The following is a 15956-nucleotide window of genomic DNA, read 5'->3' as shown; positions in this document are numbered from 1 at the left end:
TTATTCTACGCCCTATTACACCGAAAAAACAGCTTACTCCGGTGTGTTACTCCTTAATCTATTACTGCTACTGCCCATTTGTAGACGCCGCTTAAGAGTTTAAATTTAACCAATTATAGATTACGATTAAACGGAAATATGTCCGTGAGCGCATCGTAGTCGCACACTTCACGCGAGTACTAATCCATAATTGGCTAAATTTATATCTTATAAACCCTTATATCTTATAAACTATTGCTTAAAATAAAAATTTAAAAATAACTTTTTTACTTAATTTCTCGAAGACTTTCTTGCTATATGATATTTTGATTCGTGAATTTCGGGACACCCTGTATATATACATATATATGTATAATAAGCACTTTTTACAACGTAGAATTATTTCTACTGAATAAAAATACCACGATTTACCCGTACAATTGTCGAATGGAGCGCTGCTATAGCGGCGAATAGAAGTACGGCAAGGATACGACTTCCCGACATGACCGCACTGAGTTTGAATATGAACGAAACTGGACCAGTTTCCGCTGTGAGACCGTGCTAGGTATACGAGACATTATGTCACATAGAGAAAGAGAAAGTCTAAACCACGCGTAACGCGAGAGGTTGAACCCCTTCCATATTATCACCCTATAAGAGATAGGTGCGTCGTTGTCGGTTAATTGCACATCGTGAAACAGAAATTTGGACAAATCATAGGCTGTCGTCATCGTCGGAATTGTGTTGAGATTGGTGCAACTCGATGCAATATAAAATGACATAAAGAGAGGTTTCGTCTTACGATACTTCTTTCCGAAACAAGATATTAATGGCAAAAGAGCTTAAAAGGAAGAAGAAAATAAATTCTATATTTCGGATAAAGTCTTGATATTTTTATTACCAATTACATATTTAAGCAGTTCCTTTTGCAATTCAAAATTATGTCTCCAACATTCTCGCAAGAATCAATTACAGTCACCATAATATTAATTTAAAAAGTTGTCAATAAAAATTTAATGCGGTAAAACAATTAATTATGTTTTGTACACAAAATTCAAATAATATAGATTTAAAAACTATATTATCTTACTCAATTTAAATTTTGTGTAAAAATCATACTTTATGGTAAGAAGGTTTTGTACAAATGCACTTATAAAAATTAAATTTCGATCAAACTAGAAATTTTAATATATTTTAATTTTTTCACATTGATTAAAAAAGTCAATGAATACAACTCACAAAAATAAATAGTTCTTAAATTAGCTATCCAAAGTTTGAAAAAATTAGAACTTATCATCTTAATTCTGCATTTCGTTCGTTGCAATTCAAATAATTAATAATACAACTTTATAATAACACAAGTTGACAAAAAATTTTTAATAAAGACAATGTCTTTTACCAATTAATTACTACATCACGTCAAATTTTAAAGTTATTTTAAATTTAAAGATGAGAGAAATTAGCGATTTATAGGAAAAAATATATAATAAATCACTAATTGCTAATAAAGTAATAAAAGTAGGTAAATAATTTAAACATTAATTTTTTATTAGCAAAGAATAAAGAATTATCTCATAAATTGTAAAAATTGTTTGTTAAGGATACATACACTCCAAATCCAAATGTGTAAATCTGTAGTCACATTTTACGCATTTATACGCGTGTTATATTTTTACACATTTTATTTGTGTTTTACACAGTTAAATGCATATTTTTTACACGCTTACACATATTATTGTAAAATTAACCGTGTAAAAATATGCATTTAACTGTGTAAAACACAGATAAAATGTGTAAAAATATAAATGCGTAAAATATGACTACAGATTCACATACTTGAATTTGCAGTATAGATAAAGTATATAAGTAGAGAAAAACTCTGAATAGTGAATACATATAAAATATTTTATATAAACGGGAGAAAGTATTGAAATGCTTATATAAAACAATAAATAGAAAATAAATGTATAAATATATAAACGGTATGAAAATTTAAAGTTACACAATGATCTTTGCAATTAGACATCATTTTCTACAATTATTCTAATAAATTTTATTTTCTCAAAAGAGATCATAAAATATTTACATCTACACTCTTAATCATGTAACGCCAAAAATTGGAGATATACCTTGAAATATAAACTCTACGTAATAATGAGGGACATAAGTATATCCCTTAAATGTGTACCGCCAAAAATTAGAGGTACACGAAATCTCTTTAATCAATTGTCTTGTCATTTGATCAAGGACTTTCCAAACACTAGCGATACATTTTTACTGCTGAGTATTTCATATTTATAAACACGAGGTACATATGCAAAATTTTGTACCTCGTATAATGTATACGAGGAACGAACTCGGAGCCTTGTACCTCCAAAAGAAAAGTATCGCGAATTCAGATGCCGTACCTTCGGATGCAGAGGAGCAGTACCTCTAATAATTGTATCGCCAAATTTATTATTACCTCGTATATTCCGTGTCTCATGCTAATGTATCGTGAAAAATACCTCCTTTTAGTGTGTAACTCGAAATGTCATTTCCATGTTCAAAAAAATACCTCGAATTTGAAGATACTAGGCAATACATGATTAAGAATGTAGTATTGTTATGATTCTAAATAACTCTCATATTTAAATATTGTCAACGCTTTATGTAGGCAAATAATTTTTTTGTTGATTGTATGAATGTTTAGATATCAATCTTTAAATATGATAACCGATAAAGAAAGATACAATCGAGTTCAGAAATAATAAAATCAGAAATTTTTATTCTTTAATAAAACAAGAAATAATTATAAAAGTAAGTCAGAACAAGTACACAAAAGTTAAGGGAAGATTTAGAGTTTAACTGATTGCAAACACATAATTTCAAGAGTTAAGTCAAAAACAAACATCCTGTTATACATCGCCACGTTTCACATAAAGTTCACTACGTTTTTCCTTAAAAAAGTTGTTTTCGCGTCGCTCTCTGTGAATAGGTCACCGGGTTAAGTAAGAGTCGTTCCAGTCCGTTCAACTTGCTACGAGGAAAAGCATCGGGACGATCGAAGCAGGTCGCGTCGCATCGCGGCTGGCCGCCGCGAAACTTTTTCCACTTGCGGCAATGCGTCAACCGCAAGTCAAGTGAGCCAAGTGAGCGCTCCGTGAGTAAGTACACGAACGCTCGCGTGTGTTCAAGGCGAGAGCGTATACGACGAGAGTGTTATCGAGGATCGACCGGCGGCGATTGTTCCGAGGACAGGTTGTTGGGTGATCGCCCACGCTCCGAGCGATCCGATCCCTCGCATAATCGGCGATCGTAGCACCGGCTAAATGTCAGCCCGGCCCAGGCGGAGCACGGGTTTTATAACGCGCGGCGCGCTCCGCGTGCCCGTGTACTTTGAATATTAATCGTCCGCAGGGTGGTCCAAATGTCGGGTCAGGCACCCGCGAACGATTTGTAGAGGATCCGAGGTAAAATTCGCGAGACGGCCGATGTCCTCTTGTGTTCGAACACGCGAGACACGCGAGCTACTTATCGAGTCCCGATGTGCGCGAGGGGGTGTCTTTGTCATGTTCACGACTGACAGGACGATCTCGATGAATCGATAAAGGCCCGCCCGATCCCACGTCAACGGGGCACGTAATTAATGCGAGACGTTCAAATAGTAAAACACGTATACGCGCGCGTATATATACGTGTGCGTAGATTCGTATAAATTCTCAATAATTTGTGCACATTGTATGTAAATCGCGTGGGATTTATGCGACAGTTCGATCGAGCTAGAGAGATGCAAACTAGACTTTCATCGCGCGGGAACGTATGCGATAGCTTTTACCAGCTCATTTAATAACGTACATATGAACCAACGGATTCTCGGTTCTCCATACACAATTTTTGCTCGTTATTTCTTATAGTTTAACAAAAGACATATTAAACCGGTAAACGAAGTGTTTTAGATCGTGAGAAAATATACCATCAATTAAATCGGGCTGTTATTATCTCTGATGAAATCTCTAAAGACTTTCCTTAAATAGACGCATCATTATATTTATAAATAGCTTTAGCAAAAGGTTATGAGAAAAATGAGTTAATTAAAGAAATGTACAAGGAATTTGCACAAATCTTTCCACTACGACTATGAGCTCTATTAAAAACAACTTGACGTTTAGATACGTAAAATATCCTCAAGATTTTATTTTCAATGTGTATCAGAGTCGTTTGTGTGTTTTTTTTTCACACAAAGCAACTTTCTCTATGCGTCTTATTTTTTTTCTTTCCTCTTGACAAAGAGAATTTATCGCCTCTATCTACTGTCGCGCAAAGCGCCGCCTCTACAAGCGAATTAATTCGTCGTTGTCGATATACCCGCGAGATCGACAGGCGAAGATAAACGTCGCGCGCGCGCGGCGAAGTATTAAATTTCGCTCGCGAACGCGCGAACGATCTCGTTCTCTCTATTTTCGCGTACAAAGCACCTTCTCGCCCCTCCGTCGACTAATCGAGTTTAATCTCTTGATTCGCATCGGTCGAGTTTTTTTTTCGTCCCTCGCCCCGACACGCGACATCGCCTCCATCGCTCGCCGCACAATGCGCGTTTGTTCATCGAGCCTTCGTGCATCCGGCGTCTCTCTCTCTCCCTCTTCTCTTTCTGTCTCTTGCCTAACCCCCCCTCCCCGCCTTTCTCCTCTTTTTTCGCTCTTTCTCTCTCTCCTCCTTCTTGTCCCTCTACACTCTTATTAATTTCGATGACTCGCTCTCGCGGATGATGGCGAGTGCACGTCCAAACGCCGGACACTCGAGCCTGATCACCGTATTCACTCGAACAGCGCGAAAACGAAACGTCGCGAGAGACCTTATCAATCTTCTCCGAACAGAAACGATCGATTTTATCGTCGGATAAGATACGGGTGTCTCGTGTCTCTCCGATATACATAAAAGGACGAATGTTTTACTTTCGCCGTTGCGAAATACGGAGCAGCGATGTTTGATTAAATCCCGGTGCGGGTATATACGCGATATCGAGAATTATATATGTGTATATATATATGTATATGCTACGCGTCCACTTACTTTGACAATCGGCAACCGTGGGCGAGCCCTGTGTGCTGGCGGAATTCCCGTTGGCGGTGGACGACTGGACGGCACCGAGACTACGGTAACCCTCGTCGGACACCTCGCTGCAATTGTCCGAGTGCTCTCCGTCACCGTGCGGTGACTTCTGGGTGTTCGCCGTGGTGTCCTTGCCAAAAGTCTCGAGGGCCGGCTGCTCCTCCTTGCTCGGCGTCGGGCTGCGGCTGCCGCTCGAGTCCTCGCTGCACTTGTAGTTGTAGATGGACGGTTCGTACTTCGGTGTGTCGTCCCTCTCGACGGCTCGGCGTGCCACGCCGCCCTCCACGACGTATCGTTTAGTGAACTCGCCCGGCACCTTAATACCGCTCTCCTAAACAGCACAAAAAGAATCCCGCATTGTATATATCTTTTCTTCAGTGTATTTTACTTGAAAAATTATAAGCATAGCGCAAAAAAATTATCATGAACTTTCGCGTCACCGAAGCTAATGTAATGAAAAGTAATTCCGTTATGTCTTCAAAAAAATAAGTTTTTAAAAAGTATATCGAAATTTAAAATGGCCTTTGTTCTAAAAGCTATATCGGGTTTCTCTTTAAAAATATATTTCTTACGAAAAAATAAAAGTAAACTTACTCGGCCATTTTCCTGTGATTTCCCATGATACGTTGGCGACCGCGCCTCTTCGTTGGCATTTCTCCTGGACGAATCCGTGTTCTTCCGCGGTGTCGGGCTCCTCGATCTCAGATTCGCCCTAGGCGTCGGCGACCTTGATCTCTGCTTCGCCAAGTCGGTCTGGTGATTCGGGCTCGCCAGCAATTTCCTATGCGGCGTGGGACTTCTCGAGCGCTTCTTCTGCTCGTCGCACGATTGCTGCTGATGCTGTTGCTTGCTGCCGGCTGTCGGCCGGTGAGGTGTGGGCGATCGCGAGCGATTGCTGGAAATGCTTCTGGGTGGTGCGTGCAGCTGCGCCGATTGTAGATTTTGCACCGAGCCGACGCTCGACGCGGAACTCCGTCGAGTTCTCGGAGGTGATGATCTGGTGGCGGAAACAACGGCCGGGGCGTTACGGCGGAATTGATGTCGGTCGTTACACCGGGTCGTGCTGACCGGGTGTGCGCGCCGCGTCGCGCCGGGGGAATTTTCAGTTTCCGCGATGGCGACGAAATGTCACGACGTTCTACAGTATCGCCCGTAAGTGTCGCGAGCGTATAAGATAAGATCAGCGAGATTTATAGGAAAAATCGCCAGCGTTAGTAAAATTACTTCACGCTTATTTCTCGTATATAAAAGCTAAAGGAGATATAACACACGTACGGTACAGTCTGCATTTTCACAAAAGGCTATTTCTCTTTCATGTAAATCTAATGCACTTACGAACGGTACTGTGAGCTGCACAATGTATGCACAACGCGTGCATCCATGTATTTTACTACCCTATACAGAATGACTTGCGATAGAGAATGTCCATAGTTCAGGCAGCGTATAGCTAATACAACATCGGGTTTACAAACTGGATGGTATTTACACTCAAAATGTCGAGATAGGCGAATCGATAGGCGATAATCATGATTGTATATCATATCCCACACAGAAATGTCCAAAATATATTGTAGGGGTATATCCTAAAGATATATTTCGAATATGTGATATCTTTAGGATATCGCGCTATAATGTATTTCGAATATTTCTGCTCTATGGGATTAGCATTGAATATTAGGTAAAGACTACTAATTTCGAAATAATAAAAAATTAGTTATTTAGCTATTTAAAATTAGCCTCAAGAACCACTCGTGCAAGATAGCGTAAGATAGAAATTTCTTAAATTCAAAAATAAATTTCTAACGTTGTGTATATAATTTTAATAATGCAATAACAAATGAGCGTGTAATTAAAACTGAGTTGTAATAAAAAAGCAGGTACTCACCGTTCGTAATGCACCTGCGCGTTGCCCAGATCGAAGGATCCACCGGCTTTTTGAATGAGTTTTGCTGAGACCATCGAGCGATGTGCTAAAAAAAAAGTTAAAAAGAATTGGTCGTTAGATTCGTTTAAAATGCAACTCGATTAACGAAAAGGATCTGATGAAACAGGGTGCGATACTCACAGTTTCTGCATCGACATGGATCGTGTTTCTCCAAATAGTGGCTGAGGGTATCCCATCCACCGCCGACACGCACCATCACGTGACTACGCAAAACCCGGACGTAGATCGTGACCTTGGTATCACCGATCCGATACTTACCCTCAGCCACATGGATCATCGGAAACTGTGTCGGACACGTGCACTCCTCTACGATATCGCGAACCTGAAAGCAAGAAATAATCGCCACATTGTATTGATGTTATATATTATTTCACATGTATATTATAGAATGAAAAAGATCTAAATTTTATCATTTCTTTATTTTTATATAATTTCTTTAATTATTCAAGATTTTTTAATTGTATGTTTTCTTCTATAATATTTGTAACATTAAAACGTTGAACTAGTTTTCTTGTTTTCTAACAGATAAAGGATTCGAGTAAAGGGTATATTTGTTTTATATTTTGGTATTGATATATAACATTCTTCTTATAGCACGCATATTTAGCATTTTTTTCGACGACTCCCAAATATAAAATGTCTAGAAAATTTTAATATCAAACATTATAGATCGTTATTTTTACCAATGCATTTTTTTCTTCTTCTTTACCTGTATACTTCAACAAATATATCCTTTAATTCTAAGAAATAGCACGAATGATATATTTTTAGATTAAATCGTAAACCACAAACACGTTAAAGATACGTTGGCTGATTTTTTCTGTTTTTAAAAGCACCTTCGAAACAAAACTCAATCTGGTTTGTCTATTGCATTGTTTTGTGAAGTAATAACCGCCGAACCGAAAGGAGAGAGAGCATAGAACGCCTCCGGTAATTAGTAGGAACGAAACGAAATTCTCGGAAGTCGCGCCAAGATGGGTTCCCAGTGGACGTCCATCGTTTCGTTAACAAGGCCGCAGAGAGCAGGTAAAACCGCTCGAGTTCGTCTTTCGAATCGCTTTCAGCGACGGTCGCTCACTGAGTCACGTTGAACAAAAACGCGAAGTCGCTCGTGTAAGATCAATTACCAGCTCGGGAAACCTTGCTTTTCCTCACGAGAAAGTCGCTCCTGCTCGCGGCGTAACGAAGGAGAGGTCGCGCGTCGCGATTTTGTCGGCTGCTTCGCACGTTGCGAACATAACGATCGCCGGTTTATCCACGTAACACGAATCACGAAAGTTGTTAACCTCTTACTATCAGTTTTTTTTTCTTCCAGTTAAATAGATGTGTATTTCTATGAAAATTTGCGAAATAAAATGATCATTAAGATCTTTGCCACTTCGTAGCTCTTTATATGTTGAGAAATCAATTTCACAAGTTCTACCTCTCTCGGAAATGCTTAACTTCTTCATTCGTACGCTTGACATTCGAAAGTCTCGTAAAGTCATAAATCCCAGGAAGGGCGGGTTATTCACTTGACAACCGGCGCGGCGAAAGGGATCGTTTCCACAGACGACTTGCGAGCGTCCGAATTAGAAAGTAGAGATAATTGCGCGCATTAAAGTCCCCAATTCTTTAACATTGAAGAATCGTCCCTTATTATGAAACGAGCTCATTTCACCTCTCCGACAGAAATGCAAGAATGAAAGAGACTTCTTTTCCCTTATCTCGAAAACTTTCGAAACGCCGAGCTCGAGCTGGCGAGTTCGGCTGGAAGGAAGAGATAGGCAAGCGTGTCTCTTTATCGCCAAATAAGATAAAATCGTTCCTATAAAGAAAACTGCGAAACGATTCATGCTCGCGTTTACGTCTCGGTGTTTACGATCATTACACTCGTTGCGCAGTATCATTTAATTTCCACCGAATAATTGTAAATTGCGCGCGTGTTTCGTGTTTTAATGATTGATTAAGAAACGAAGAATTACATGATTCAGAATCTATGATTCATTAAATAAAAAAAAATAAATTAGACAATTTGTCATGCAAAGAAAAGCAATATGAAAATATTATCAAAAAATCAAGAGAACTCGTTATATTTAGCTTGAACTTTTTAAATATAATAATTGAACAATGGAAATGATAAAATAAATTTCAAATTCGTGTAGTCAACAATAGATAAATATGCTAAGACTATGCTATAATTTCAAACTTTATCAAACCGTACATATTTAAAAGACAAATGTTTTGTAACATGCATTAATTATGAATTTATTTAAAAAAAAGGATTTATTAAAATAAAATAATTTATAAAAAAATATATTCAATTTTAAACAATATGTTGGAATAAATAGAATTCCATATGTGTGCCGAGTTGTTTTTACATGTAAAATGATACTGGCTATAACATAAGAAGTTGAAGAACCATCTGGTAGCGTACACAAGCCCTCCTACCACTGACCGATTCAATTCCTCAACACCGTCAAAGTGACGTCCCCGTCGGCGTCGCTGACGATTTATTGTCCCGCTGTGTGGGTACACGCCCGCGATCGATGGACCGATCGCGATACCCCTTTGTGTACTCCCTTTCTCTCCTCCCGCGCGGCGTTATCGATCGGATCGGCCGATAAACCCGGCAGATCGATCGATCCGCCGGCGCGGCGTGCATGGTGTCGCAGAACGACGCGCCGTGCGGTGTGTGTGCAGCGGCTTTCGCTTCATATTGATCGCGGCTGGGTCCGGTGGTATCGCGGTCGCAAATCTCGCGCCGATACAACACGCGAACACGCGTGTCCTTGGGCGTTCACGAGGCAGGGCCACCCACCGTACCCCGGCGACGTCACTGACGTAATCATTTATCAATGAGCGCGCCGCGCGCCGATATTCCCCGCCGGAAGTGATCATTAGCCGGGGCCGGGGGTATCGATGATCGCCGATCGGCGAGGTCGGCAGTTTATCGGCGCTCTTATATGCGCGCGCGTGCGCACGCGCTTATCGAGTCATCGAGGCCGCGATTTACGACGCCGAGGGTGTTCCGTTTGTTTCTTGACCCGGCAGCGGTGGCAGCGGAAGGTGTTCCATCTCATTGTTATTTTTGTGCGTCTCGATGAGGAACTGTGTCTAAACGTGCACGGCAATTAGTTATGTTTATCGCGGAGAAGCGAGCAACGAGAGGTGCTACTACCTGTTTAGATTTTCTAGAGATAGCCGGGGCTTCTCCTTGGAAGCTGAAAAATATTTCCCTACTGCTTTTGTCTCGTCTGCTTCTTATTTTTACTTTTTTTTTTCTAATACATATGAATTATTTCATAATTTGTTTCAAGAGAAAACGATTTGGTTTCTGCAAATAATTTCAACATTTTTTTCGTAATTTTTATTAGATTTTATAATAATTTTCCAATCTACACTTTGATATCCGTATACTTCGGTAATCGCGTTTATTTAATATCATCTTTATCAATAATTTCCTCAGTCGATTTTATTTTGAACTTCTCTATAGTTTGAAGATCAGAATTTTCTCTGCAACGGACATTAAATCGGCCACGCTATCGATCACTCTCCCTTATCGCCGAGTCGGATCACCTTAAATATACAGAATGTCTATGGGAGATCCAATCTAACTCCAAGAACGTGTTTTACTGGTTCCCAAGATCGACCCAGATCCAAGCATCATGTACATGTCCGTATTTACAATCAGTTACGACTGTTTGAAATTCATTTTACATGTCAGACAAATTGTTCGGACAGTTGGGAAACCATGTCCACCGTTCAGTTTATGTATATACGCGCTTTAATCCCTTCCAGGAATTCTGATGAGCAGGATCATTTATATTCAAAGAAAAGGCATTATCGAGGATACCGGCGAATCGCGTCATAGAATGTTAATTACCATACAAAATTCTGACTTGTCAAGGACCATTATATTATACAAAATCTGCGAGTCGAGGTGTCTCGTACTTCCAGTTAGCACGCTCTTAAAGATTTCTTGGTAAGAGCTTGGAGACATCCTGTACGTCGGTCTACGTTGCCTACGTTCAACGGCATGCTTTTGACACTCGCGACGATAAAAAAATTATTTATCGATACCGCCGTCATTCCGCTCGCAATGTGTAATACAACACGGCCGCGTCGTGCGAAATTCTTGGTCACGGACCGCTGGGGAGTAGACACGTGGCCAGAACACCGCGTTTTCCCGCCGCCGCGATTGCCAGTGACACTTTTCCAGCGGACGATTTATACGGACCGCTCGATAAATTAACAAACGTACGCGCGGCTGCGGCTGTCGCGGTCAGAATTTTCTCAATGATGTAAGACGACGCGAATATTTTTTTACTCATTGTATCTCGAGGTGTTAAATAATCCATTGCGCAGAACATTACGTCGCGCTGCGAGCGCAAATATGTTCGCAACAAGAAGATATACATGTAATATCCGTACAGTAGTTGTGACATACCTATACGTTGCTGACATGGTTGCATAGCTGCAAGTTTTACGAAGAAACTGTCGTATCATTGTAGAACGTAAATACGGAGATTTTGAAACGAGCAGGATATATTTAGCATTAAAGTACCAATGTCATATTGATAAAATTTATCGTATAATTTTCATTATATAATTTTGTCGCAGAATGACGGTAATATTAAGAGACACATCGAACAAAAAAATATTCCCAATTTAAATTATCATTTATGAGATGAATATTCTCAGAATTCCAATATCAAACTACATTAAGTTGTCATATTATGGTAACAAGTTTCTTACCTCATCTACCTCTTAATTATCATAAAAAGTCGATCGATTTCGTCCCTCGAATTTCGTGACCTCGGATTGTTATGCATTAAAAACTCCGCGCGTGTCTCCGACGCCAAACGCCCTATCTCGCAAGTCTGATTCCAATCGCGATTGACAAATTGACGCGTTACGTAAGAGGGAATTGAAAATCTCAATGTTCGAACGAGGTATTCGTGGAAGGAAACAACGCTCGGTAAATCATCGCGAACGAGCGTCCCATTGCGGATTCCGAAGGCGTCCCGGCTGACGTCGATTGTGAGCTTCCACTTACGTCACGTTGTCTCTCCTTCCAAATATTTAATCAGGTCGCGAACGAATCCAGTCGCATCGCGTAGCGACCGTACCGTTCGATAATTAATAAGCTGCGGATACTGGCGTGTGCGCCACGAGTCGTGGGCGTTGCCAGATATTTTTCACGAAAAACGTCGTAGGAAACGTTAAACTTTTTTAGCAATTTTTTTTTAAATCTAATATCACGATTATTTTTATCGTTGAAATCTGTTTAAAAAGTGCATTCATACATTAACTGTAACATATTATTTTATAAACATTCAAGCAAGAGTAAAAGATATAGTCCCTATATGGTTTAATTGAATTTTTTTCTTCTGCGAGAAAACTCGCAAAAGAAATGCACATAGTTTCTATTCACGACACTCGTGGCGCAAACTTGAGATAATTAGATAATAAGACAGCCGCATGTCTGACACTTTTAGTGTAACACAACACGCAGTGACTCAAAGCGGCCGAGAAACACGAAAGGATATAAGTCGGATCGAACTACGTCGTGCTGTGAGCTACTCGTGCGTGGAATAGTCGAACAATTCACGACGACCACCAGCCAGGCTGAGTATGAGTGACAAACGTACGGTACGATTTGCAATTAAGGGGCACGTTAACGGGGCAGGGATTTCGTCGGCTTTACGACGAACGTCTTGACGCAACCAATCGGTGACTCGACCCTAATGGCACACTGCAGGGCTCGGCGGCGCAGATTTATTTAAGTCCGCCGATTGCGTTATCGTTTTCCACCGGCCGTCTCGAGGAGAACCCGTTTCCGAACGCTATTTTAAGAATCAATTATACAAGATATTAACTCGACGTCATTCGCGTATCATTAACGCGTCGCATTAATTGCGCGGCGGCGGATCGAAACGGAGGGAGAAACAGTCGCCTTCTGTATATGAAGGAACGAATCGCCAATACAAAACTAAAAAGCAAAACTAAAAAACAGCCTATAAACTTTGAAACTAAGAAATAGCCTGTAAACTAAGCTTAACTGCAGCGATAAATGAAATTGTTCAAAAGTTCGGATGATATATAACCTACGATATATTTCAACGGTACAAATTCTTTTTAAATCGTAACGTCTGACGCAATTCCCGCATCCGAATTTAATACTTTCAAATATTACTTAATAATAAGTCGTAAGAGTTACACTCCGTAAAATTAATGGAAAAAGAGAAAAATATATACGATGTATAATTACTTTGACAAGAATGGGAAGGCATTACATGTTACAATCGCGTGTTTTCATGTAAGGTATACGCTTAAAAAAGATACTTTATGTGACAAAGGATTCACCTCGACTGACTTGACGAGTCTCGCGGGATTCATCTTAACAAATGGATAAATTCATTAGATGTTATTGAAACCGCGACGCGCGACCGTGTTTGCATAACGTGCGATTCTGCACGTTTATTACGGAATAACGAAAGTTATCAATGACGATAATGCAACCGGTTCGACGACGATTTTCTAATGGCCGTTAGTGCGGCGACAGGCGAAATTTATGGCGTTTATTAAGCGGATCCGGCTTGTTGTCCCTTTAGTCGGCAAATATGTTATGGCAGCGAGACTAATGGCGACATTAGCGACTTGCAACAAACATAAAAAATCAATCGCGAAGAAATATCGATTGATTCCATACTTAATTGCATCGCGACCTCGAATTATCGGACGTCAATTTTCCGATTGTGCTGATAATCGTAAGTCGGGATCGGATCTGGGACACAATCGCCATCTTCGGCCGACCTCTTTCGCCGTCCTCGACCGTTTTGCGACAGACCAATTGTCTACGAGCTACTGAGTTTGTAGGCTACGCGTTTCCGGTTTGCGAATACGCGCTACAGCTCGAATTAAGCCACGCGATTTCGTTCCCGTTTTGCAAAAGTGACACATCAATTCTTTAATATGCAGCTTTCCATTTCCTTTGTTGACTACTTCTCCTCTTTCTTATTTCACAAAGCCTTAAGGTAGCTTTCTTTTTCTTTGAATCTTTAAGGCACCTTTATTTACGATTTTTCATAAAATTTCAGTGAAATTATATCCTCTACTGAATGTTTGACAATCTGTTCTATTTGATTAAATTTACAAAACTGGAAATTTTATATAATAATGTTATATAAGTAAAGTAAACCATAAATCTTCTCATATTTCCCGTTCAATGAATTCTTATTCAAGTAGAAATATTCTCAGAAGTTGCAATATGGAGCAACTGATTCGAATTGTGGATATCTGGTGGACCGATGATTGGAAACCAATAGATTGATTTTACGGATCATAGCATTTTCTTTGTATTACCCGAATAATCTGCGCAACTTCGGCGTATATAGAGCGCAATACCCCACCGGGGAATATATACATATATATTTGAGTATATAAGATATCCCCCAAAAAGTATAATTTCTGTTAATTATTTAAATATTATCCAAATTTAAAGAAATTTAGAGTTAATTTTTTCAAAATATTTTTGACATTATTCATCTTCAAAAACATTATCTGAAAAATTAAGGCTCAAATTAAAAATACTTTAAAAAGCCTATAACTTAGAAAGACAAAATTATATTGATAGATACTATTAGATCAAAGATTATCGTCTATTTTCGTATTTTTCAACTTAGCCCGCAAAGTTCATCATCATACAATCGCTTATGAAGCTATCGGCGATAATATTGGAAGGAGTGACAGTTTTCTCAGCTCGTTCAGCAATGTTTCACATGTGGACATCGCGAAAAAACGGGCGATGATCGGAGTATCTAGTAGCTTTGCATATGTCTATACATACGTATTGCTCGCTCGGGACAAATTGTATGGCGCATTGCAGGTGAACGGACAGGATGAATGGTTATGATGCTATAATGCAAGGCCGTCACGGCTTACGTAACACAACCCAACCTAGCGATACGGAATATGGATTATTATCATCAGTATGTTCGTTTAGAGGAAACGACAAGCGTGGAGGAAAAGAGAGAAAGACAAAGAGAGAGAAGGAGAGAAAGACCAGGCATAAGTTGTTTCGCCCACGCGTATCGAGATTCGTCGGTCGGTTGCGAGGTATTTTTGCGGATATTCATATCGCTCTGCGCGCGAAATGATTTCGCGATGCACGCTCCGAGCGATGAAAAACGCTCGCGATTCTCGTAAAGCGACTTTCTCGCGCGCGCAAATCGGATGCAGATAGAGATCTTTGCGCGTGTAACGTGCGCACTAATGAATTGCACGTGGTGCGTACGGAGTTAGAGCGTTCGCGATAACGTCGCGTGGGATTTTGTTAATCTGATTTATCGCAAAAATCGTTATAGCAATAATTACGGCGGCGTCGATAGATTTCGTTTAATTGAACTTAAACGATATTAGAAGTTTGAACGCGTTTAGAAGTTTGAAGAGAGTGTATAGCGTTATTGCGCAATCAATATTATGCAGTCCGCAACTGAAATATCGAACCAATATTACTGAAATTAAGACGCGAAAAATATAAATTATTGCTAACTGTATGCTAAACCGGTGTGAACAAACTGCCAATTAAACTGGCTGTTCCTCTCCGGCGATTAGACAGCCTATATAGATAATGTACATAAATACTTTAATATAGACCGTGTAAGTCTAATCGTCCTGCGTCATGCAACAATCGATCAATTATAATAATTCATATATAGGTATATCGCCCATGTATATATTTATTCGCATGACCTCGGGGCAACGAGCTCCCCCGTGGCACACCTGTTCAATTACTATTGTAAATGCGAATTCTATTATATAAGATTTTCGTTACCGATCCATAAATAATAATTTGCACAAGCGCGATATCGTGGCCGGGTTATTCCTGTGGCGCATATCCAACGAGTCAATTCGAATCGCTCGGCGTTTATATACGACGTAAGCGATCGCGCGCGCG

The 15956-nt window shown here is 39.9% G+C and overlaps 1 protein-coding gene across 2 annotated transcripts in view; it reads right to left on the bottom strand.

Moving 5' to 3' along the window:
• The window catches only part of LOC105449567 (GAS2-like protein 2), a 67200-nt gene that overhangs the window by 8236 nt on the left and 43008 nt on the right, over positions 1–15956 (bottom strand). For both annotated transcript variants that reach the window (XM_011688833.1, XM_011688834.1), the window contains exons 4-7: positions 7136–7337; positions 6956–7040; positions 5665–6067; positions 5032–5401 (exon numbers count right to left, since the gene is read on the bottom strand). In XM_011688833.1, the coding sequence (XP_011687135.1) occupies positions 5032–5401; positions 5665–6067; positions 6956–7040; positions 7136–7337 (1060 nt within the window). The remainder of the gene's footprint in view (positions 1–5031; positions 5402–5664; positions 6068–6955; positions 7041–7135; positions 7338–15956) is intronic.

The sequence above is a fragment of the Wasmannia auropunctata genome, unplaced genomic scaffold, assembly GCF_000956235.1.
Source record: "Wasmannia auropunctata unplaced genomic scaffold, wasmannia.A_1.0 LD336074.1, whole genome shotgun sequence".
NCBI classification, from domain to species: Eukaryota; Metazoa; Arthropoda; class Insecta; order Hymenoptera; family Formicidae; genus Wasmannia; species Wasmannia auropunctata.
The sequence above is the reverse complement of the archived record's forward strand: the minus strand, read 5'-3'. Positions and strand labels throughout refer to the sequence as shown.